This window comes from Pseudopipra pipra, chromosome 7 (genome assembly GCF_036250125.1).
Source record: "Pseudopipra pipra isolate bDixPip1 chromosome 7, bDixPip1.hap1, whole genome shotgun sequence".
NCBI lineage: Eukaryota > Metazoa > Chordata > Aves > Passeriformes > Pipridae > Pseudopipra > Pseudopipra pipra.
In genome coordinates this window covers 16,347,463-16,371,526 of record NC_087555.1, presented here as the reverse complement: position 1 = coordinate 16,371,526, position 24,064 = coordinate 16,347,463, and the positions used below count along the sequence as shown (strand labels likewise).

The 24,064-nt window shown below is 36.4% G+C and overlaps 1 protein-coding gene across 6 annotated transcripts in view; it reads left to right on the top strand.

Annotated features, from left to right (window-relative positions):
• The window catches only part of OSBPL6 (oxysterol binding protein like 6), a 98,158-nt gene that overhangs the window by 21,811 nt on the left and 52,283 nt on the right, over positions 1–24,064 (top strand). For all 6 annotated transcript variants that reach the window (XM_064660728.1, XM_064660731.1, XM_064660733.1 and 3 more), the window contains exon 2: positions 20,032–20,269. In XM_064660728.1, the coding sequence (XP_064516798.1) occupies positions 20,168–20,269 (102 nt within the window). In that variant the 5' untranslated portion in view covers positions 20,032–20,167. The remainder of the gene's footprint in view (positions 1–20,031; positions 20,270–24,064) is intronic.

Below are 24,064 nucleotides of genomic sequence, written 5' to 3'. Positions count from 1 at the left end.
CTTTTATTGGTTGCATCGGTAACACCAGCACCTTTTTTGACAGGGTAGACCACTAACTGGTGTTAGTTAAGAGTGAGATTTGGTTGCTGTCAGCTTGCTTTTAAAACGTGACCCAGAGGGTTCTGACTGTTCCTGAGTTTTGAATTACAGCTCTGGTATTTGTACATGGGTGTGCCAGGATAGGAAATTACTAAGATTCCTTTTATAAATAAAATGATGAATCTTGGGTTTATGCTGGTATGGAAGCACGCTAAACCATACAAATTTAGGAACTTTTGTAAAACATCCCAGATTCCCCTAATTTGTGCCTCTTACTTCTCTTTTCTTTCCAAGCATAAGAAAAAAAATATTGAAAGAGCTTTTTTTTTTCTTTTTTTTCTTCCTGGCATGGTATTGTATCATTTTCTTCAAGTGCTAGATAAGGGCTGTTTGGATATTTGCAGATCCATAAACTGCTGCCCTTATTAAATTGAAGAAACAGTTCAAAGAGAGCTAGCTCAACCTTCTTACACTATTAGCATACCATTAGATACAGGTCTGTAGGGAAAATACTGCAAGATGTAGGTGTTACTTGCTTCTATCCTGTTTTTTAGTTGTAGAATGTCACTTTGGTTTTACATCTTAATTAGCTCCCATATTTAGTAATTATATCAACAGAGAGAAATGTAATTGCATGCAGTATTTGTTTCTCTTGGAGTAGTAGTTAATATCTTGGGATGTGGTTTGGTTTTGGTGGTGGTTTTTTTTTTTTTAAGGGGAACTCTTGAGTTAATTATTTAATTGCAGTGAATGTTTTGAAGATGATGAGTGCTGACCTAATGACTACCTTCCCCTTTTCTTCACTTTCTAATATGCTGCATTGAATTCCTCAGTTTCACTGCTGGAAGTGGCCATTGCATTTTATAGTTCCCAAGCAATTGGAAGAAAGAGAGACTAATCTCCCTGATAGTCAAATGACAGGTGTTTTAAATACCACTTCTCATATCAGGTTGTCCAAGCAGGTCCATATATATGATGGCTAAATAGAGACTGTGCTCTACAACGTACACAGCAGTTAGATCCAAGAGAGCTGAACTGATGAATAGTTGTGGACTACCTAGAGAATGCCATTATAGCCAAGCTTCTTCACAGTAAAGAATGATAGATTTGTTTTAAAATTGCTGTTTGCTGTAGTGCATTGTGTTCAGGATAGAATAAGGAATTGGAGCTTTTATTGCAATTCTTTTTGTCTTGCGTTATTTTTCAGATTCAACATTGTAGCGATTTTGCCCCTTCCTTTATTTTATGCAGTAAAGTCACGATTAGAGGCTTTAAAGGAAACAGTAGTAACTTATGCCTATCTGGAACAGATAATATATTTCTATTTGGAAGATGCTTCAAGGAAATGGTGCCTCAAGACTTTGGCTCTATTCTACTTGATTGAATGTACCATCGTTGGAATATTTCATCATAAGTTAGGTGATGAGTCATTTCTGACTCAGAGAAAGAAAAAAAAATCAATCTATAAAGAAACCCAAGATTTGAAATGAGAATGACAGTCAGGACAGAATAAAAATAGGGAATGTTGGGAATCTGGATATGAAATTCCCTAGCATCTCCATTTTGTAGTCTTTTATTTGTCTAGTGGATGAAGTCATAAAGAAAAACCCTTGAAAATCAATCTCTAATTAATGAAAGCTACTGTCAACAGTAGTTCACTTAATGAAGTGGAATATATGGTAGACTTCTCTTTTATGCTAAATTCTTTGAACTGTTAGCTTTCAGTTTACTTCACTTGGGATAGTGAGGAGATGTTTGCCACATAAATATATAAAGGCACTGGTAGGGGAAGAAGGCAACAGAATTCTAGTGACAGCTCTTTTACTTGGAAGCATAGACCATAAAAAAGCGAAGTCCTTGTGGTCTCTTTAATGTAGAAGTCACAGAAAATGGCCTTACTACTTGTCATTGATACTGTTACAATGACTTACGTAAAAGCCTGCCAATATCAGTGCCATTGTTGAGTCCTTTTTGTGCAAATTAGAGTTATGTTCTACGTTCACTATTATTGGTCTTGCCAGTCGTCCCAAGCCATTCAAAAATCAGCAGTTTTTCCCTTTGAAAAGGGACTTACTGAAGTGCCACTCTAGTTTGGTGAAGGCCACAGAGCGACAGGAGATAGAGGAGGAGAAAGGAAGAAAAGAAAATACGTATTTGTGATGGACAAACTTATATAGTTTCATAATGGTTTGAGAAAACATGCAAACATTTTAATAAAATGAAACAATATCAGACTTCTACATATGTAGTAGTTACTTGTTTTTGCTTAATGTTTTAAAGTCAAGGAGGTAGCTGAATATTTGCTACATAGGCACAGAAAAAGGAAAACTAGGAATATTGTACTTGGTGTTTCACTTCTGCTTTGATATGAAACTTACCCATTTAGAGGACAGGCTGGGTTAATCATTGTATTTGGCTGGATCAAATTTCAAAGAATATGTATAAATAGTTTATAATGCATCCTTGTCTTACTGTCTTCTCTGCTGAATTGTCCTACAGTTGTGAATGTCGTGCAGTCTTATGTTAAAGTTGCTGGATAATATTTTTATTTAGATTTTTGTCTCCCCTCAAGCTGAACGCATCATTTCCTCATCTCAGAAGGACCAAAAAAACCCCCCCCAAACATTCTAAGAAGCACAACCCTAATAATTCTAGGAGCTTTTATTTCTATTTGCCACTGCTTTATGTTTTAGTTGCTTCCTCCTCAGTGTAAGAAGGAGATGACTGTGTTAGAAGTAGCATCTCAAGAATATGATCTGTCCTGTCAGTACTTCATCATCAGTTTTGCTATGCTGAAACTGTAAAGGAGGCTTCAACCCAATGTTGATCCTATGGGTATTGCTGGCTTTGATCATAAATTGCCTTTCCTCAAGTGTCTGCTATCCTTGATAGTGTTGGATTTGAATTTCTGTATATGTTGGAAGGCTCTCTGACCCAAAATGTTTATGAACGCTGAAAACTTCCGTCAGATTCCTTTTCATACAGCACTTCATTAGCATAAACATGCACTTACATAGCTGCAGCTCTCTACCTTCTTGCTGTGCCTTTTTTTAAAAAGTTCTCTTTAAATCTAATGGGTGTGATTAAAGAAGCTGATACCATTAGCAGGTAAAATGAATATTCCTGTGGTCTCTGTGACATCCTTAGCCTTTGATTATTTTTGGCATGTGGATTAATACAGTGTATGGCAAATATTGTGGTATTGGCACTCAGCTACCACAGGTTCCTGAGGGTAACTACTTCAGACTGAAATTGGTTGTTTAAGCAAATAACCACAACATATAATTACTTTGTTAATTAATATAAAAGCTCTTCAGTTTTCTATAGCTTCCATCTTGGATTCATTATGACAAGTTAGAAATTACCATTATAAATAATGAAACAGGATTTTTATTTAAACCCCTATGTGAAAATATGATCTGGAAAAACAGGCTTGTCCTCTTTATAAAAATAGGTTTGGGAGTTGGCTCCTGCTGAGCTGTTCTCTGGAGGCTGGAGGCAGAACTCAGCTTAACGCCTTGTGCCACAAACAGCATTTCAAGCAGGGCAGCATTTTATTGTGGAATGTGAGAAAAAACCAGTTTTTTACAGATCACGTTGACAAACACAGTCTGTTAATGGTTTTCTAGTGTAAAGAACAAGACTTAAAAAGCAGGCAAAAATAGTTCTAAAAAGACCTTTCTAGGCCACAGCAAAGCCATATCCAGCTATGATTTACCAAACACTGACAAAATCTTTCTCACTTCAGTGTTGCCTTATGGAGAGCTCTGATGTACACTCTGTTTTTACATCTCAGTGCTGCAGCAGGCAGACTGTATTTATAAACGGTCAATTAGCACCATCATCTCTAATCTGTGGATATAGTATGTCAGGGAAATACCCATCTGAAATGTGATGCAGTTATTCAAGAAAACATGCAGATACAAGGGATCTATCTACAGTTTATATCCCACATTTCTTCTTCCTACTCCTTCAAAGTAAACCATGTTGGAACTGTAAATTTGTAGATACAGTTTTGAGGTAGAAAGTCCCTACAAAGGCCTAGCCTGTCAAGGATAAATAATCTCTGAGATGTTTGGAGTTATTGATCAGTTTTATTCTTGGAATGTAATAGTTGCACAGTTTCTTAACCTTTAATTGGTCATACTTAAGAGCCAGGGTTTTTTCCATTGAGGCCTATTATATATATTAATGTAACTCTTGTATTATAATTAATAACTGCTGTAACACAACATATGTATTTATGGTAGTTCAGTTGTCGTATGTGCAGCCTTCTAGTGCAGACTGGTTAGGTAGTGGAAAGTAAATTAAACAACTGTAGCAGGCAGTACTCCTAGAAAGCAAGGGATGAATGTGGAGTGCAATGCTCTTGCATTACCAGCTGTGAAACTTAAGGAGAGGATTGAGGCAGAGCTACCAGAGGAAGAGCGAGATATGTGTGATGCAGCCTCTTTGTGTACTGGAAAAGATAGCTAGTGGGATTTTATTGCACTGAAAGCACAAATATCAGTGACATAACTGGTCATTTTGAAATCAGATTTTTGCCAGCACTGGATAGACACACAGGAGGACATTTTTTTTAGTGACTTTTTTTAACAGTTGCTGTAGAACATTATGTGGGTTTGGGGTTTTGGGATTATTTTTTTTTGGTTGGTTGGTTGGGTTTTTTTGTTTTTCCTCCATTTCTGTCTCTATTTAAACGTGAACTGAAAATGCACATTACTGCTAGGAAGCCCCTGCCTTATATGGTCCTGTTAGCTCTTTTGGATTGCAAAAGCTTCTGAAGGGTTACTGCAAACTTGAGAACTCTTAGAGGCATATTCTATTAGATCTTTTTTTTTTTTTTTTTAAGACAGAATGCTGCAACCTGCCTGGCGCTGTGCTGAGAGCACTTGGCACTTTTACAGCCATGTCTTTGGTTGCTGTTGCACAAACTATCCTGTGTATACAGCACAGCAAGCATTGCATCCGACAGTAGGTGCATGCTAATTCAGTAATTTTCTTTGATGCTTTTTCCAGTATTTAAAAATTTTGTGCCTCTGAAGTACTCCTCAGTGTATGTTTTCACTACAAACCCATCACAAAAGAAGCAGCCGATCTCTTGAGTGGACTGCCCCAAATCTCAGGTGTGACTAAGGAAGGTTAAAATACTGCGAAGTCATACTGACTTCATTGCATCTGCAGTTGCAGCTTGGTTTGCAGTTGTCACTGCTCTTAATGCAAAGGTCTAATTTATAGTTCTTAGCTTACTAAATCTAGATTGGACAGAATTTGAATTTAGAATTGCTGGTCTGACCAGACTGGTGAATACTTCATACCCTCATTATAACTTACATGATACCGTGCAGAAAACACAGGTGCAGGATTGCCATCAGACACAGGGATAGCCTAAGCAAGTGAGGATGTGACAATCCCTGTTAACATCTGATACTTGTACTTAATTCTCCAGTCCCTCTGGGATTTGGAAACTGAGTAGAGTAAACTTTAAGAGACTTCGAGCAGCTCCTGATTTGGTTGTGCTACTCATTCCTAGATGGAAAACAATTGTATTTTGGTTAGATTTAATTGAGTTAAAAGTACATAGGAATCATTTTGCTATTCTGATTTCTGTATTTTTATTTCAGGTATGATAAATGATACAGTAAGTGAAAGATTGATAGAAAATTGTTTTATGGGCTATACATAGCAAAAGGATGTATGGGAATTTACACACAGAGATGAAACAATACCAACACTTGCACCATATCTGGGACCAATGGTGTCAGCCAGGACATGGGGGTGGAAGAATTGCCTCTGTTCAGGGCAGTGTGGTTGTTTGCGGAAACTGCTTCCACTGAAATGCTCATTTTTTTTGTGTGATCTAATTACCATACAAAGGAGAAGGCTGCAAGTTAATAATCAATCAAACTACAGAAGAGAAGCGAATAAATGTTTCACTTCAACTTTTGACTTTAATAAAATATTCAAAGATTTCTAAAGTATTTTAGTGCATTGTTTCCCTGTAAGAAGTGTGTGCATAAAAACTGCATTATGAGAAATTAGTCATAAACTGTGTTCCAGCAGTCACAATTTCTATAATTTATAATATAACTATTCACTGCTATTACCTTTTTGTTGCTAAAAAGATTATACTACTTCCATTACAACAGTCCAAAAAAAGCATACTTTTGAATAGTTGCAGTAGCAGAAGGCAGAAACTGTTCCAGCTTTTTTTATGTTTTCTTGCTCTGTTTTTGTTCCTGCCCTGATGATCTTTCCATGAGCTGAAACTGCTAAAGATTTAAGTTTTCACTGTAGTATAGGTACTCTTGGTCAATCTTGTGTTAGCTCACCTGCATGAAAGATCACATTTTCTGAGTTAGTAAAAAACTCAGGTAGTTCATTGGTATATTATGTGACTTTTTAGACCTCCTCGGCATGTGAATATCAGCTCTCTTCTAAAACAGGAAGCACAAAACAAGCTGAAAAGTCAAGGTGTTCTGTTATGTTATTGATGCTCATAAACATCAGAGGGCAAGATGTTATTTTAGGTGACCTGAGGTTTTCAATTATTTGAATTCAGACAGACCTTAAGTCTAAATTCATCCTTAATTGATTTTACTTTTAACTGCATGTATTAGAGAAAGAAATCTTGTATTTCCTTTATGAATTAAGCAATGTCACTATTCATGAAAATCCATTACTTGGTACTTGATTCACCCTGTCCAGCTGACTGGTGTGGAGATGGTCAAGCCTGCAGAAGAGCCCTCTTTCAGCTGTATTAGTTGACTTCATCAGTTTTCTGTGCTAGAGTAGCAATTCTATTGACTACTAGATTTTACATCCATCTCTTGTTATGCCCTATGACTGTAGCTGAGTCACTGCCTTTGGCCAGGGCAGGCCAGATGCTGGATTTGCCTTTTGGCTGTTCTTTTCAGTTGCAGTGTTTGCTATTCACTTTGACGTTAATGCATACCAGACAGCAAAATGCTTGAGTGTTGCTTTCATAATTGAACCTCACATTTGGCTGCCTATACTTTATTAGCAACTGACCGACTCTGGGCACTTGTGCTTGTTCAGGAGAAGAAGGAAACAATTCTTTTTATCTTCCCCAGTATTATCAATTTGTTTTCTCTCTCACCTTAAAATAAACCTCAATTTTTCACCTTCCAAGTTCTGTGATGTGTCAGAGCTTGCTACAGTTTTTGCATTTAGTCTACCTCACTGATCCTCTGAGCAGCTCTCTGAAAGGTTTCTCTCTAATGACGTTTACATCTACAAATGTAAAGTATGCGATTGTGGCATTCACAGATAGAAGAACAATTTATCGTTTTATGTGCGGTAACATTTCTAAAGTTTTAAATTCACCTCAAATAATCAGAGGACTTTAAAAAACTGTTTTAGTTCATATCAATGATAGTATACCACAGGTTTAGTAGTCTTGAAATAGGACTTCCTTTGCTTGCTGTTATGCCACTCATTTGTTGTTCAGATCAAGCTGAAGAAAAACTTCCTTGTATCTCAGCCTTAGAGAGAAAGGCCTGTTTATTGCAAAGTGGGAAGGTGTAGCCATTTGGTCTTTAAATTCTAGTTGTGGGTTCTCTTAGTTTTTTTCTTATTATTAGAATCTGCAGCCATGGCCTCTCCCATGAAGAGCATTTTTTTGCAAATAGTATGTTTTAAGTTGTTTCTAAAGAATTTTTTTGCTGCGAGCTGACCTTCTAGGCTGTGCTCTGCGACAAAAAAAAAACCCACAAAAAAAAGTGGGGCATCTATAGATCTTGACTTAGAAAAGGAGAGATAAATTCAAAGGACCATGATTGTGTGCAATTTATAAGAGGACGTGAACAAAGAAAAAGGAAAGGGGACCTGACACTGTCATGAAATATAAAGGAGTAACTGGGTTGGTAGGGAGGTGGTCTCTACTTTGTGATTGAAGGATAAGGGAGAGGAAGAATGAAAAATACTGGAGTGGTGACAGAGAGGTTGAGCTTTGATGGGAATGGGTTTGCCTTGCAGAAGACAAAGTAATTGTGGGAATCTGGATTGATGCAAGATCAAGAACAGTGAGGGGAAAAAAATTTGTAGTAAAAATTAAGATGTTTGTGCTTCTACTGCTCTGTTATCCCTATATACCTTCTGTGCTGGTTATCACAGGTTATTTATATGGCACTTGGGTGATAGAAGTGTTCTTAAGCACCAGCTATCTCACAAGCATGAGGCTCTCATGAGGCTGGTGGATGTGAATGTTGGTCACTTGCACAGAATAATCCTCTTCTCCAGCCTGTGAAAAATTAACCCCTTTCTCAGTTGATTGACTGAACTTGATACACTGTATTTCCAGACTGCATAGCTCTGAGTGTCTCAGTCTTATTCTGGGCTTCCCTTGTACATATTGTGGTTTATTGTGTGTCAAGTAGAGGAAAACAAACTTCATGTCTTGCAAGTGATGCTAATCCAGCAGGTCATGCAGTAATGATTGTCACTTACTGAGGTGTTAAAAGACAAGTTGGTTTTAGACAGATGAAAGAAGGTCCTCAGCTGGGCATTACTAACCTTGGTGCTTTCTATAAGACACCAAAAGGTACTAAATGTATGTCCCAAATTATGGGGAAGTGTAAGTAGAATAATGCTCAAAGAGAATAGCAACATTTGATGTTAGAGAGAAGAATGGTTGTTTGCCAGTTGACATGTTTGCTAATTTATGGGTATATAACTGCTAATTGTGACAAAAGGTTTTTGTACTTTTTTTTTTTTTTGAGTGTTCTTACAGTTTGTTCCTTCCTTCATCCATCAGACCTTTTGTTATCATTTGTGAAGTCCTACACAGACTTTCAAGGAGCATATCTTTGGGAGCCAATGCCCTGCATAAGTTGAGCCAGTTTTGCATAAGTCTGATGGAAGAGTGTAATGTGGGTTATTATGAATATAGAAGCAATTTGCTATTGTGAAATTCATCTGTCATTGGAATAATTGCTCATGCATGCTTCTAACCAGTATACTGTTGAAACACAGCATGTCTGCTACTGTGTGCAGTGTGATTAAGCATCATGTTGAACTCTAGAGTATATAAACAAGTACACTGCTGTGGGAACTGGGAACTTACCATTTTGCTCAAGCAACATTTCAGCCCTCCTCTTAATTAACTAAATACAGGCCTCTCTGTGCATCTATAAAATGTTTGTCAATTCTTTAATTATGCCAATTCTTCTCTAAACTTCATCGAACTCATTAAAAATATTTGAGAAAGCTGTGAAAACTGATGTTAGATGCCTAAAGTCCTGTAAATATAGTGTATTTGTGCACTAGCAAATTTTGCATTTGAAGAGAGCTCTTCTGTGTAGTAGGCAAAGGTTTAACAAGAATTCTTGGCTAAGATTGAGGTTAGACATATTTAAAGGAGAAATAGCATGCACATTCTTAGTAATTTAGGAAAATTAATTTTTTCAAGAACTTATTAGGATTTGTAGTTGGTTTACACCACTGAGTGCTTTTGCATAGGGGTTGGATGATTTACTATGGTATATGATTATTTCAAACAGGAACTAAGCTGGAAAATTCCTTTTGTCCTTTTTATGCTAGATGACTCCAGTATTCTCTTATGGCTTTATACTCTGTTTATGTATAAAGATCAGTACTTATTAGGAGTAGTTTTCTGTCTATAATATGTTTTGGAAATCAATGGCTGATGAAAAACATGCAGCTTTTCAATGATGAGAATATTCTAGGACTACTCAGGTAGTTTTTTCTCTGTAAGTTGCCTTGGGTCATTGCTGTCCTCATATTGGATCATGCTTTGTGCACAGGCAGAGACAATTTAGTGTGGTGTAATTTCAGCTGAAATTATTGGTAGTGTTGTATTGGTAGTTCCTCCTAGTACAAATGAATGTGACTTTGGAGTACCTCATGTTTTTTGTCAGTGAAGCTGAATGTTGATTCATTAGTATTTCAAAAGTAGGAAGAACTAAGCATATCTAGCTATTGAAGTGTGCAGGACCTGGTGCTTAGCTGTGATGATAGGAAACATTATGTGTTTCCCTTGTGGAATAAGAGTCAAGAGATAGCCATTGCGTATTAAGAGAAAAGGGATTTTTTTGTTGTTGTTTTTTGTCAGTTTTTTGTCACTGATTTGTTATGTCATGAAACTACTTTTGAGCAACTGCCCATTTTTATGCTCAGTTTAATTTTAGTCAATGTGTGTTAGACTTTGCAGGAACTTCAAAAGTGATTATGCCATCTCATTGTCTTTTCAGGCATGCCTGTGATTCCTAATGTATTTGTCAAGTGCTCAAGACATTTTTTAGGGGTTTTTTTTGACATGAACAATAATTGTTGATTTTTCTTTTTTGTCTTTCTAATGAAATGATCACTGAGTGAAGTGCAAAGAAATTCATGTAGTAATGAGATTAAAAAAAGACTTTATGAAGTGCTCCTGCTCTTCATGGAAAGTTAGGTTTTAAACATATGTGTCAGATTTATTTAAAGCAATAAGGAAAAAAATATTAACAGTGATCAGAATATAGATTGCTTTAGATTTCAAGAACATTTAACATTCTCTCATACAAAAGATCAGACTTAATAAGTGCCTAGTGACAAAATTGGAGAATCTCAGGTGGAGAGATTAATGGGGTGCACCAGAGATAGAATTAAGAAAAAAAACCCTCATTTTATTTTATCTCTCCTTTTATATATTGATTTGTTCTTTTTTTTCTTGGTTGGTTACTGCTACAGTTGGTTGGTTTCAATTGTGAGAAGGAACTGTGGGAGGGAGAGGCTGCATTATGGTGGAACCTGAACTCTTCCTATGGAATACGTCACTGGACTGCCGTGGATGAATTCTTGCTTCCTAATCAGCAGGGATGACTGAGCTTTGGAATATATAAAAACCCATCCCAAAACCTTAAGAATTCCAGTCTGAATATGAAAATGTCTTCTCATACCTCTTCAACATTATAAATCTGTGCCTTATTTCTAACCTGCATATATTTATCTCCTTTTTTTCCCCATTGGATTTTGGTATATCTTTCAGAAGAATTCTAACAATAAATTCCTTCCGCCTATGTAGTGGGCTATAGATTCTCATCCAGTGACACTTCAATCTTCTATTTGACAAACTAAATAGGTTGACCTCTGTAAATCTTTTATTAGTAGTGATGTTTTTCAATGTTATCGTCATGCTTATGGTTCTCTCTTGAACCCATTTGTGAATGTCTTTGAAATGTTGACAGCAGAACTGGACACAGTGATTTAGTAGCAGTCACAGAGGCAATACAGCCTCCCTAGTCCTTCTCAGTATTTCCCAGATTATATATAAGCCATTAACTATATTATCCTGTGCAGCTGTGATCCTCTTATTGTTTGTCAAGCTAATTGCCTCTAAGAATAAAATTCCATTCTGATTTTTGTTCCTGGATGTGACCTTCCATTTAGCACCCCAAAAGTCAGGGTGGTGGAAGCTCTGACTAATACGCCAGTTTTGTGTCTCCCCTCTCAGTTCTCCATGATCTGATCAGACTCAATCAGTTCCAGTCTTGTATTTGTTCCCATAAACACATTATGTTTGTATTGAGACAGCACTGATTTTTTTTGACACCCTTCCTGCAAGCATTTGATGATAATGTTCGGAATTCAAGATCAATAGATAGACATTTCTTAATATACTCTGAATCAAAATTTTACTTGGTAAGTTTGAAACACAGCAAAAGTGTAATGTTTGTGTGGTAGTGGAAATAAAACATGCAGAGAAACAAGAGGTAGCTTAATAAATGGAGGGCAGTAAAATGCAGCTAGACATGGATTTCAAGCATCACAAGAAGCTTTTAGGCTCCTGTGCTCTGGAGGATTAGTACCATTTTTGTGACAACATTTTGTAGCTCTTTTAGAAGGGAAATTAATTTCATTGCTTTACATCACTGTTCAGTTGAGACTTTAATTAAAAAGCATTTTAAGAGTCTTTAGAGTTGTAATCTATTTTTCTTTTGTCCAGGTTGCCCAGTGGTAAAGAAAAAACTAATTGCTAAAATAAGGAAAAAAATGTGTTTTGCTTTTCTTTTAAGGAGCTTTTTGAAAATTGTGAGGGTTTTTCCCCCCCAAAAAAGCAGGATGCATGAAAATTTTTTATTCTTTAAAGCCCTTCCTGAGTTTTGATTAAAATTTTTTACATTTATTTATTTATTTATTTAAAAATTTAAAAATTTAAAAAATTAAAAATGTGATTCTCTGAAAAGGTTTGGGTGGAAACAAAAATTCCCCAGCAAGGTTTTTCGTTTTAAAAAGTGCCTGAGGGATGTAATAGCATGTATTGCTTTTTTTTATTTTATTTTTTTTTTTAAAAGATGACTTGGATTTAGATTAGTCTAGAAAGGCTTTTAATGTCCGCCTGTTACTTTTTCCTGCTTAATGTTTAACTGGTATATATTGCATGTTTGTGTTTATAAATTTGTGAATTTGTTTAACCCTCTGCTCACAGCAGTCTATTACAAATGCATATGACACAGATTGATATTCTGCCTCGGTCGTATGCAAAAAATATCCATGCCATACAAATCAATAGTATTCTATTACTGTGATAGCCTGAGGAACATGGAACAACAAAGATTTCCTAATGAAAATCCTAGGGTCAATTCAGTTATTGAGGCAATCCTCAGAGACTGCAAATGAGTTGAGGGTTTATTTTGAAATTGTCATCTAAACTGGAGGTTTTGACATAGTGGAACTCCACTAATTACCATGTATGCTTCAGGGCTTCTAGAAGGGCAGAAAACTCTGCTTATTCATGTAGGCAAGCAGAAAATAGAAAAGGCAGATGTTGTACTGTCCTATTCTTGTCTGATTCTGACTGTTTTTTGACCTCATACATCTATTTGATAAAGTCTGTGTATTTTACAGAGTTACATGCCCATGCAAATATTTTTTCTTAATAAAATTTTTATATTTTATATTTTTGAGATGTACTTGGACTAGCTGCCCAGAAAAAAAAATTATAACTTAGCTTTAAAGAAATCATACCAGCTGTAAATTGTTGGGAGGCACTGCATTCTCTTAAGGATGACATGAGAGTAAAAGTGTCTCGATGTTTGCTGATACTGCAATCTTCTGTGGAATATGCTGTTTAAAATGAAGAGATTATGTACAGTAGACCTTAAAAACAAAAAACCCACAAGATTCTCTCCCCTACACCCCTTCCCCTTGAAAAAAACAACCGCCAAGCCCAAAACCACAAAACCAAACCCACCAAAACAAAGCCTAAGGACTTTTAAAACCACTGCATTTAATAAACTTAGTCACTGTTTTGGGAAACACTATGTTAATTAATTTTAATTTCCTTGATAATTCTTCCAACAAATGCTTGTTATGGGAGGTTGTCAAATGCAGGGGTGTAAAATATGACCTCTATGAAATATGAGGCTTTTTTATTCCATTATTTTTGCTGTGTTATTGAATATCAATCAGTCAAGGAGAAGTGGTATCCTAATTAAGAATAGTGATACAGGTTTAGAATTTGCTTTTATTGACATAAACATTGTGTCTTAGCCAATTAACTATTTATTCTTGAAAGATTTTGCAGGAAACTGCATGTGTAAAATGGATAAGTACTGCTTTTGTCTGTCATCATATCAAATAAGATAAAATAGCTAGCTGTTGGGTTTTTTATCAGTTGAGTTTAGTGGTTGCATTGCTACTGTGTATTTCTAGTTATATGTAGCTATGGTGCATCATCATAGGGTGCAACCACAGATTAATACTTCCAAGTTCACCACGAAACCATGTCACCAAATGCTACAGCTACATGTCTTTTAAATACCTGTAGGGATGGTGACTCCACCACTTCCCTGGGGACTCCTTCCTGTGGTGAGGGGCCCAAAACTGAACACAGGATTCAAGGTGTAGCTTCACCAGTGCTGAGTACTGCAGATCAATCTGTGCCCTGATCCTGCTGCCCACACTTTCTGATCCAAGCCAGGGTGCCACTGGCCTTCTTGGCCACCCGGGCACACGCTGGCTCATGTTCAACCCACTGTTGACCAGCACCCCTGGGTCCTTTCCAGACAGCTTTCCAGACACTTATTTCCAAGCTTGTAGCATTGCATGGGGATAAAGGTCTTTAGACATGATCTTAAAGCTCTTTTCCAACCTAAATCATTCTATGATCCTATGGTCATGGAAATTGCAAATTGCACTGACCAAGTGCAGCAGTTTGGTCTGTATCAAAGCTACTCTCCGGGGTAATGCTGGACTGGACTCGTTTCCTACCTACAGTCAGGATCTAGATCCTTTTGAATATGAGGTAAAGAATATTTGTAGCAATATGTAGGCGCTGTATGTATTGCTGTATATAATATCAGATTGAGAATTTGTAAATGCCAATGTTGTTATGAATGCCTGCAATTAGAAATGTACATTTGTTATCCAGACCTTCAGTATGCAGCTTTTAGAATACCTGAAAGTAGCAATAGTTACACAGTCATATGAATTCCAATATCTTCTACCTTAAAAACCATTTAGTGCTAGCTAGATTTCCCAGTTTTCCTGTAGCACCTCATTTACTCCTTCTTATATATATTGGACCTGAAAATAAATCATCAGTGGCTCCCTTTAATTGAGTGTTGTTTTGCTATCTAGCATTTAAAATTCACTGGTCAGAGGTCTGCAAATAAAACAGATTTTGAAGTGAATTGATTAAAATCTTTTCTTAAAAAGTTGATGCTTTACTAAAATGATGTGGCTGATTCTCAGATAGTGTCTGTAAAGGGAATGATTTGCTCGTTTGTTAAAAAAGAAAAACAAACAACAAATTGCTTATTTCCCATGAGTGATCTATTAAATCACAACATTGCTACTGCATTGAGAAGTTTTATTTCCATCATATTTTTATGTTGGAAACATTCATGTACTGTAACAAAAGCATGGTTATGATTTTCCTGCATGGAAGGTCAGCAGTAAAGGGGGGAAGAGGCAGTTACATATTCCTCATGATATGAGAGCAAAGGTCTGCCTTCACTGAGTACTCAAATATTGAATGACTGTGTTGTACATCACAGAAAACCTCTTCTCTCCCAAGTGAAAAGCAGCTCCATATTGACTGATCAGTTTGAATGTTTTCCTTGAAATAATGCCAGTGGCACTTGCATATTTTTGTTTCATTTATGTTGAAAGATTCGTCTCTGCTCCCTAAATTGTCTTCTCAAATTACTTCAATACCACGCAAGATATTAAACACTCTATAAAGCATTCTGGGCACTCTTGCAGAAAAGACTCAATCAGAGTGAGAAACAACATAACATTTATCACAGAAGTCTGTTATTTGAATACAGACTTCATTTAGAGTTGCCCATTGAGAACTTTAATTTATCTTTTATGTGACATGCATTTATTTATAACTCTGGATTTACGCAGCTCATGCATTTGTGCATTTTTGTCATTTCTGCTAAAAGCTTTTTCACAAACCATACTGCAGTTGGTGCAGTTGCCCAGGCTTGGTGGAACATTCAGATTTTGGGAGAGAACAGAGATTCCCTAATCAGCGTCAATGGACTCGCCATACAGTAGAGGCTTGTAAAGTGCAATAGCCACAATATTCCTGCCTTTGATATTGCTAATATTCATTTCCACAGGCTGCTTTTCTCCTCTGTGTCACCTGTTTATTTTGTGCAGTTTATACAGTTTGTGTTTCCTAAGTCTTTGCACAGTTTGGTCCCTGGTGTATTGTCTCATTTCATTCCTTGTGTTTCTATCTCACACCTTTTAAACCACCTAACTTTTTTTTCACCCCAATAAAAATAGCCTTTTTCCATTCCATTCCTCTACCCACCCTTTTTTTAAATTTTATTTTAGCAAATAACAAAAAAATACTCAATATTAAAATGAAATTTTGAATAATGACAATCTGCACAACTTCAGATACAATGTAGTTTGTTCATTGAAGAAAATAAAGAGTACTGAATTTTTATATGGAGATTCAGTGTCTACTTCAGTATTTTGATACTACTGGACAGTCCAATCCACAGAATTCCAGGAAATACTTTTAAGAGATGTTGAATCAAACATATTGTAAGCTGGTGTAAAAGGTGATGAGAAATCAATAATTAGCTCTCAATGCTTCCTTGTCTTTCAAGCTGTTTAGTGTAACATTGATATAAAAAGTAATCACACTACATCTTGGTAATGGATTGGTCATTTATTTTGATGTATCTGGAATAATTTTCTTTCATATGATAGACAGCAGGACTATGGATAAGCATAATATCTCTAGTGTAAAAATCAGTGGTTTCCTCTATGAAAAATAAAATGTATCATTTTCCTTTATTTATTTAGGCAGAAAGAGAGAGTAACCTTTGAGGATGGAAAGGAATGGATTTTTTAAAGATCTTTTGAATACTTGATTTAAGACACCATGGATTGGAGGGAAAAAGCACCAAACCACAACACTAATGAACAGAGAATAAATGAGGAAAAAATAACTGTATGGTAAAAAATATTCAATTCTGATGTTGAAGTAGAGGAAGAATAAGGAATGAGGAATCCCTAGCTTTTTCCCTCACACTCAGACAAACTGTAACAATTGAGATCCGGCACAAAGACGTTATTGAGAAAACACCATCTTGAATTCCAGGGCTAGCTTAAAAAATAAATAAAGTAGCGGTGAACTGCAAGAAGTGGTGAAATAGTTCTCCTTTGTAGAAGAAGTATGCAATACTAGATATTTAATAAAGCATAAACAATTTCTTAACTGTACGGTAAAGAATCTTTAGTGTATTTCTTAAATAATTTCTTATTTTAGTGTCTGTAAAGTAATTTTGTATTTCTCCATGAATAGAATTAGATATAGAGGTTTATCTCACCTGGAGGATGTTACAATCATGGCACACGATTTTTTTGCTTATGGATCAGAGTTGAAAGACCTCACTGCATGTTCTGCTTACAAGACTCACTCTCTGCATGACTTTGGGTAGAGCATTTTACTTTTCTATATGCATCACCTTCAATAAAAAAATAAATAACTTAGAGTGTACTGAAGAACCAGTAAATAATTACTAAATTAAAAATAGTATTTTAAATGCAAAATAGTTGAGATGCTGGTATAAAAAGATGAATACAAAACTCCTAGCTGGGCAAGTCATACTTCTGATGACTGAAGTCTTCCTGCAGTGTCTGGTTTTTGCATTTTAGGAAGTCTGTCTCTTCTCATATGCTAGAAGCAATGAATATATTTCCTGCCTTGGGAACTCATGGCAAAGCAACTTTCAAGCTAGTCAATGCCTGGTCACATTTAATGTGCTGAATTAACTTATGGTCATAAACTGACAGGTGGTTTTGAGCAGTTCATGAGGGAATTTAGTTGGTGTGTGCAAAATGCAGCCTACAGGTCAATGATACTTGGACACACAGCAATTAATAACCAACAGCCAATACTGTTACCCTTGTTCATGTCATTATTTTTTTTCAATTGATTTCTGATGAAATTGATTAAAATACGTCCAAGTTGAAGACATATTTGCTGTAAAGTAAAGGAATAATAAAATTGGCCTCATACAATGAGACAGATGTTTTCATCCCTGTTAGGAAACACTATCAGAAAAAATGCATAATTACTAGGGGGTCATCCCCACTCACCAAAACCCAACGTCATGGTTTTTGAACGTGTTTTTAGATTTTCTGTTATTTTGTAGAAATATACTACCATAATACGTGGCTTGTTCCTGTTCCCACTAGAGTCAATAGCAAAATTGCCAATGAGTGATGGAAAAAGCCTATGAAAAATGTTTCAAAAACATTTAGTTTCATTTAGGTAAATTCAATTCGTTGGCCAAAATATTAGCTTTCTAATTGTTTGCTTCAATCAGAGCTACACAGAGACTGGTGTCTCTTTATGTCAGTTTCACTAGATTTATTCCTACCAGCATGCTCTAAAAAGATCTCTTGCCCAAATTTTAAGCCAAAATTGGAAGATAGACTCTCTCCAATATGGAAGAAAATCCAAATTCAATGTGTAAGAACCATAAAGAGCTCAATGCTAGCTCTTGCTAATTTGCATTATATATTTTTTTTGTTGTGCTTACAGGGCTTCCTGAGAGCCTTCAAAACACACTTGAAGTGCCAGATCACTGTCCTTCTGTGCCATTACTAAATATAAATTTTTCCACATGAGTCAACTGAGTGAAGATCAGATGTTTTAAAAAGGGGTTGGTTTTCATTTGCCTAAAGGCTATTGTGCTAAAAAGAATTCAGTGACCTCATAGCTGAAAGTGACTGCAGATTTGCTATTTAATAACTCAGCTGTGCTGCACAGCTTTGCGAACTATGATTATAATATTTTTGTTCTAATTTTTGTAATTTCATTTTTTATTTATATGTAAATTACACAGACCTTAAGATATCCCTGTTGGTACACCTCTCTGACCAAAATTTCCCTGATGCATTTGTAGGATATGAAAATGCTGTTAAACTGGAACAATAGTCCAGTCCTAATATGCTAGGATAGAAGGAAAAGCCTTTCTTTGGATGCAGCTTCATTGTTTTCTTTCTGAAGTTCTGAAACAAATGTGTCGTGCAGCTGTTCGAACAGCCATGCCCTCCCAGTCATGTCACTGGATGCTGTGTGAACTCTGTTGATCTTATGTGGGATCTGTAATTCTATGGGAGGCTCCTTGATGGAGATAGAAGCTCATTCATAAGATATGGATGAGATTCATACTTGCAAAAGTACTGATAACTAATGGAGTGAAGTAATTCCACTTTCCTATAGTAAAGCAAGCAGAAAAGGTCTCTGTTACTTATGAGTCATCACAGATCTGGGCTGCAGCATGGGTGTTTCTTAGGGTACAGTATTCAGAAGCTGGTGGCTGTAAGGCACAATGAAATTATTTATTTAGCTGCCTCTGAGTATCTGGGTTCAGGATGATATTCTTGCATGGATATCTTTTGTGACTGGAGAAGCTAGAGCTCTGCCTCCAATATATCATAATTTCTTGAGCTTTGTAGTCATGTCTGAGTGTTAGTTAATGTATTTTTGTCCTGATTTCATTTAACATGGTGTTCCATCTACAGCTAGCAGTGATGACCTGTGATGTGCTGTCATCACAGTGTATGTGGAAGGGCACTATTTCAAAATTAGAGAGAGGGCAGTGGAGAAGATATGTCGTCTGCCTGAAGCTAGTATCTCATTCAGGGAACAATTTTATCCAAGGTTAATGGAAGATCAGACACAATATCAGTCAGCTGAAGCAAGATCACAGTTATCTGTTAAACATGGAGAAGTATAACTCCATTCCTGAACTGTCACGATGTACTTGCAGCATTTTGATAGGGCTTGACAGATAGTGTTTGACTGTTTGTTGACACAAGTATCCTCTGTGCTGCTCTGAGTATCTATTTTTCAGTTCTCGTGTGGAAATTAAGTGTTTGGGTGAAGTGAGAGAAAACATCTGAGAGTCGTAAAGAGCTAATGTACTAGCAGTGGCTGAGTAAACACTAAAGGGAATGCCCCCTGCAGCTGGGGTGGGTTAGCCCTGGCTGGCAGCCAAATGCCCACCCAGGCATTCACTCCCCCTGCCTCAGTAAAGCCTTTGATACTGCAAGTGAGGCCACCATCTTTGAGAGAGGGACCTGCTTTTAAGAAACAGCTTGCAGAGTCCTTATTCTAATTGCAGGATTTTCCAGAGGTATTGATTATAAAGGGATGTTCAGTGGTATCTGTGCAGTACGAGAAGTCCACAAGTTGATAATGTGATATTATGCAGGATGGGATAATGCCCCCTCCTCAAGAATTTGTAATCTTTGCCTGAGAATTGTTGTAAATTACTAAAGCCTTTCCTTAGTTTGTTGTTTGTTTTTTTTTTAAATATAATACCATTGTCATCTTCTCTGAGAAGGCAGAACAATGCATTTGTGTTTGGGAAGGGGAGTAAAAGACTGGGAGACCTTTGGATTAAATAGTCAGTAGATTTCTTTGCTGCAGAACTACTTTGGAGCGAGGGTGTATTCATTCACTCTTTCACATTTTTCTTTGTTAAGGTGCAGTTCAGCTGAGACTGAATTCCTCTTTGGCTGTCCATAAACTGTGAAACAGAAGGATGCGGAAGACTATTCCTTGTCTTTTTGTACATGAGTGGTAAAAGCACAAGATCATTAATACAAGCTTGTTGCAAAGATGAGTTCAGAGGAGAAGAGTATATCTCCAGCTCACAAAACAGCCACTCCATCACATAGAAGTGCCTCCTCATCATCATCGTCTCAGAGAGACAGGAGGCAGGTAAGGAAAAGCTCTAAATGTTTGCACCATCTGGTGGGATGGTACTTTTATTCCTGTAATGTGGCCTTTAGTTCTTACTAGCTCTTGATTTGCTTGCTTGTAGCACTGGATGATATCACTATAGCCAAGAACTGTTGATTTTTTTAGTTGATTTTTTTTTCCATTTTCTGAAGTGGCTCAAAAAAGATTCAGAAGTAACATGGGCACTATGTGCAGCGCTGGAGCAAGAGGTGTGTAATCACATGGACAAGTAGGAAACATGCTCTGAAATCTTTTGGGAAGTGGTTTCTTTGATGGCATGAACCTACGGTTGCTTAAAATTGTTTTGTGTCCTCTGTGGATATCTCTTCTTGTAAATATAATTACAGAGATACATTATCATTTTAGAAGGTTGTAATTCAGTTTAAATATCATACTGTTCGTCTTTTTGTAAAACCTAATGTTTAAATATTATTATTTGTTTTACTACAAATTTGCACTTATTGTACCACATACTAAAGTACTAGTCCAGTTCTGTTGGACTTCAGTTTTTAAGATACCCTTGTCTTTGTGGATGTAATACATCTTTTCTCCATGATCCCTTTGAGATGAAGACTGTATAATTTCCACTCAAAACAACTTGAGCATTTCTGTGGGTTTTTTGAGAGATGGGTGTAGTCTGGCCACAGCACCAGTGGGAGCTGCCTGCTAGAAAGTGTCCGAGCTACCCACTAGATTTCAGATTGGTTATTACATGTATATTTACAAACACAAAGATTTATACTGAAAATTTGGTTAGAACAGATACATATTTTAAAACTGATCTGTGGAAAAGAGGCAGGAAAAGAGCTTATATAATCATTAACTGTGGTACACATTTACTTGAATGGCTGTGGCTTAGGAACATTTTTGCAGCTACTTGTATGACAGCTGGAACAATATTTTTCAGCTGCTGCTGGGGAAGTTTTTGCCCTTACCTGTCTTATGAAAAATTTGAAAACTGAGAATTTTGATGAAAACTGTAACATTTACATCTTTGAATGAAAATAGTCTTGCCATAAGGTATGTCTAAAATGTTAAATCAGTAGAATTCTGATGTATGTTCAGTAACAGGCAGGAAATATGTCTGGAATTTTTTTAATAATTTACATTGCTTGAGTAAATCCAAAAATTATTTTCTCACAGGTGATAAATATTTTCCCTGTCAGAGTGTACAGGATTTGGGATAGCTGTACTCAATTAATTAACTCCTAGTTAGCATATAATCTCCTAATTTTTCATTACTTCCATGTGGAGCAAGGATTTCGACACCTTTTGTTTGAAGCATCGGTGTATTTTATCTCCCACATTTAAACTTTAAGAAGGTGAATGCAAGACCTCATAGAAGCTGTTGGTCTCAGCTAAGAGCATATCCTCTGAGTTTTCTTTGTAATTAGGTAGTTGGATACAATCATGCAAGTGAGAATGAAAAAAAAAAAAAGTACCTCTTGGGAATACATTTTACCATAAATCTAATGGCTACTATATCTGTTACCATAGCAACAGTATAGAGCAAGGTATACCTGTCATCATAACGAAATGGATGCTTAACTTTTAAGTCCATATTTGACCATGGAAACGTGAAGCATGATTTTAAAATAATGCTGTAAAGGTTGGTGATGTGATGCATCCAGAATATCCAATAAAGTGTGATGATGCTTAACAGTTATATTTAGGCATGTAAATGTGGACTGGAAAGGCTACTGCTAGGCATTCATTTTTTGCCTTCGTGCTTTCAGTGTTAAAGGCAGACAAATATCCAAGAGAATGAATGGTTGAACAATTTCTTCTGCAGAAAGACACAGAGCTAGAGCAATGCAGCGTGAAGTGCAGTGGTACTATATCCAGGAAAAGAAACATGCAGGTGTTTCCTCTGTGCGTGCAGACACAGTAAATCAACCAGCTTCATCCTACCAGCTACTATAAGCACTGTATTTCTACTATATTTCTAATTTCTTTCCTTGCTTGTGGTATTATTTGTATATTTTTTGGTTTTCATAGGCTTTTCCTCAAACACAATGACAGCTCAGGGGTGGTGGGGGGTTTTGGTTCAGGAGGTGTTGGGTTTTACTTTGAAAAGGCTTTAAAATTCTGTTTTGCTGCCTCCTTTTACTCTTCAGAGCAGGTAGGAGAAAAGCACCCTTCCTGAATTGGTATATGAATGTGGAAGGTGATGTGACTGGATGAAGTGTCAATATAGCTTTCATTGTCAAATGTGAGGATAACACTTGATCTTTCTAGATGGTTAATGACTGAAATCTTATCATATAATTCTTGTCAAAGTCATACCAGCAATTATGGAACAGTTTCCCTTTAAATAATGGTGCAGGAGGCTGAGTGAGTGTGAACATGATTATGATAAATCATTTCAGGGAGAGTGGAAAATGTTGTGCTGTATATAATGCTGGCATTTTAATGTAGCTTTCTTATTTGTGCAATATATATCACCTAAGAGAATTAGAAGTCAGCAAAAGCTTTGACATTGCCAATTAATTTACAGGCTCCATGACTAAGTTAATAGATAAATGAACAGACTAATGAAGCCAGCAATAACAAAAAAACTGATTTCAGATTTTTGTCATTAATTGTCATTAAAATCATGTTTGATTTGGACTGCTAGATAGAAGAGGGCCCAGAACCAACTTGTTTTGTTTAACCCCTGAGTTGAACAGGGTGGCAAGTTAGTTGTGGTGTCCTTGATAAGGAATACTTCAGAAGGGAACAGCAGCAGTTTTTCCTACTGTGGAACTGTTGCAGAGTGTGAAACACACTTTGACTTCCACTGTCAGTAAGAGTCTTCATACACAGGTTAGCATAAAAAATGCAATTCTGATAGCCTTTTTTGTGGGCTGTGCTGACAAGGTAGATTCTTGTTTTTCATCCCTTATGAAACTCTGAAGAGGCTAGCTGTATACTGTTGCACAACAAAATGTAGGAAAACTAACAGCTTTTAGAAGGTACAGCTGAATATGATAAAATCATATGTTGTATATTCAGTGGTATGGATGTAAGTTCTTTATGAATATTACATATTTTATTTATTGACTAAGTATGCAAGTCATAAGGCAGACTGTAATATTATATATATAAATTATATATTCTCTGCAATGCGTGGGTAGGAATATTGTGCTGAGAAGGCAGAAAGAACTGAATACATCATAGGGTTAATAATGTAAAGTTTGAAAAATTGGAGCCTGACCCCAGGCTATTAAACAGAGTGAGTGATACAGAAGGACAGTAATAATATTGAAACTGTGAACCAAAGGAGAGATTTTGACTTTTCTGGCCATCATCTGAAGGGCTGCTAATACCTGATCGGAAGTGGATTTAGCAATGTCTTCTATTTTAAATATGAGGATTTTTCTTCCAATATCTTATTTTCTTTTTGTGATCTTTCTTTTTCTATTTCCCTTTGTCTGTTTGCTTTTTCTACAAATCCTTCTTTTCCCACACAGCAATCACAAAAGAAGAAAAGCATTTAGTCCTATTGCATTTAGCCTTATATTTAACCTTTCTACTAGGAGAGCTTTCATATTTCAAATAACTATTGTCTTTCAGCCATATGTAAAGAGTGAAAGATAGGGGCTTTGAAGGAAGAAGAAAAAATGATTTTCCAGAGCAGCAATCTGCTTTTCAGATTTTAACATGGCTTGTTGGTTTTTTGGTTGGTTTTTTTTTTTCTCCTTTCTGTAAGAGCAGCATTGACTAATAGAAGGGGTGTACTCAAGGGATGCACAAAGGACTGAGTCTGTGTTGAAGATGTTTACCTGGCCATGA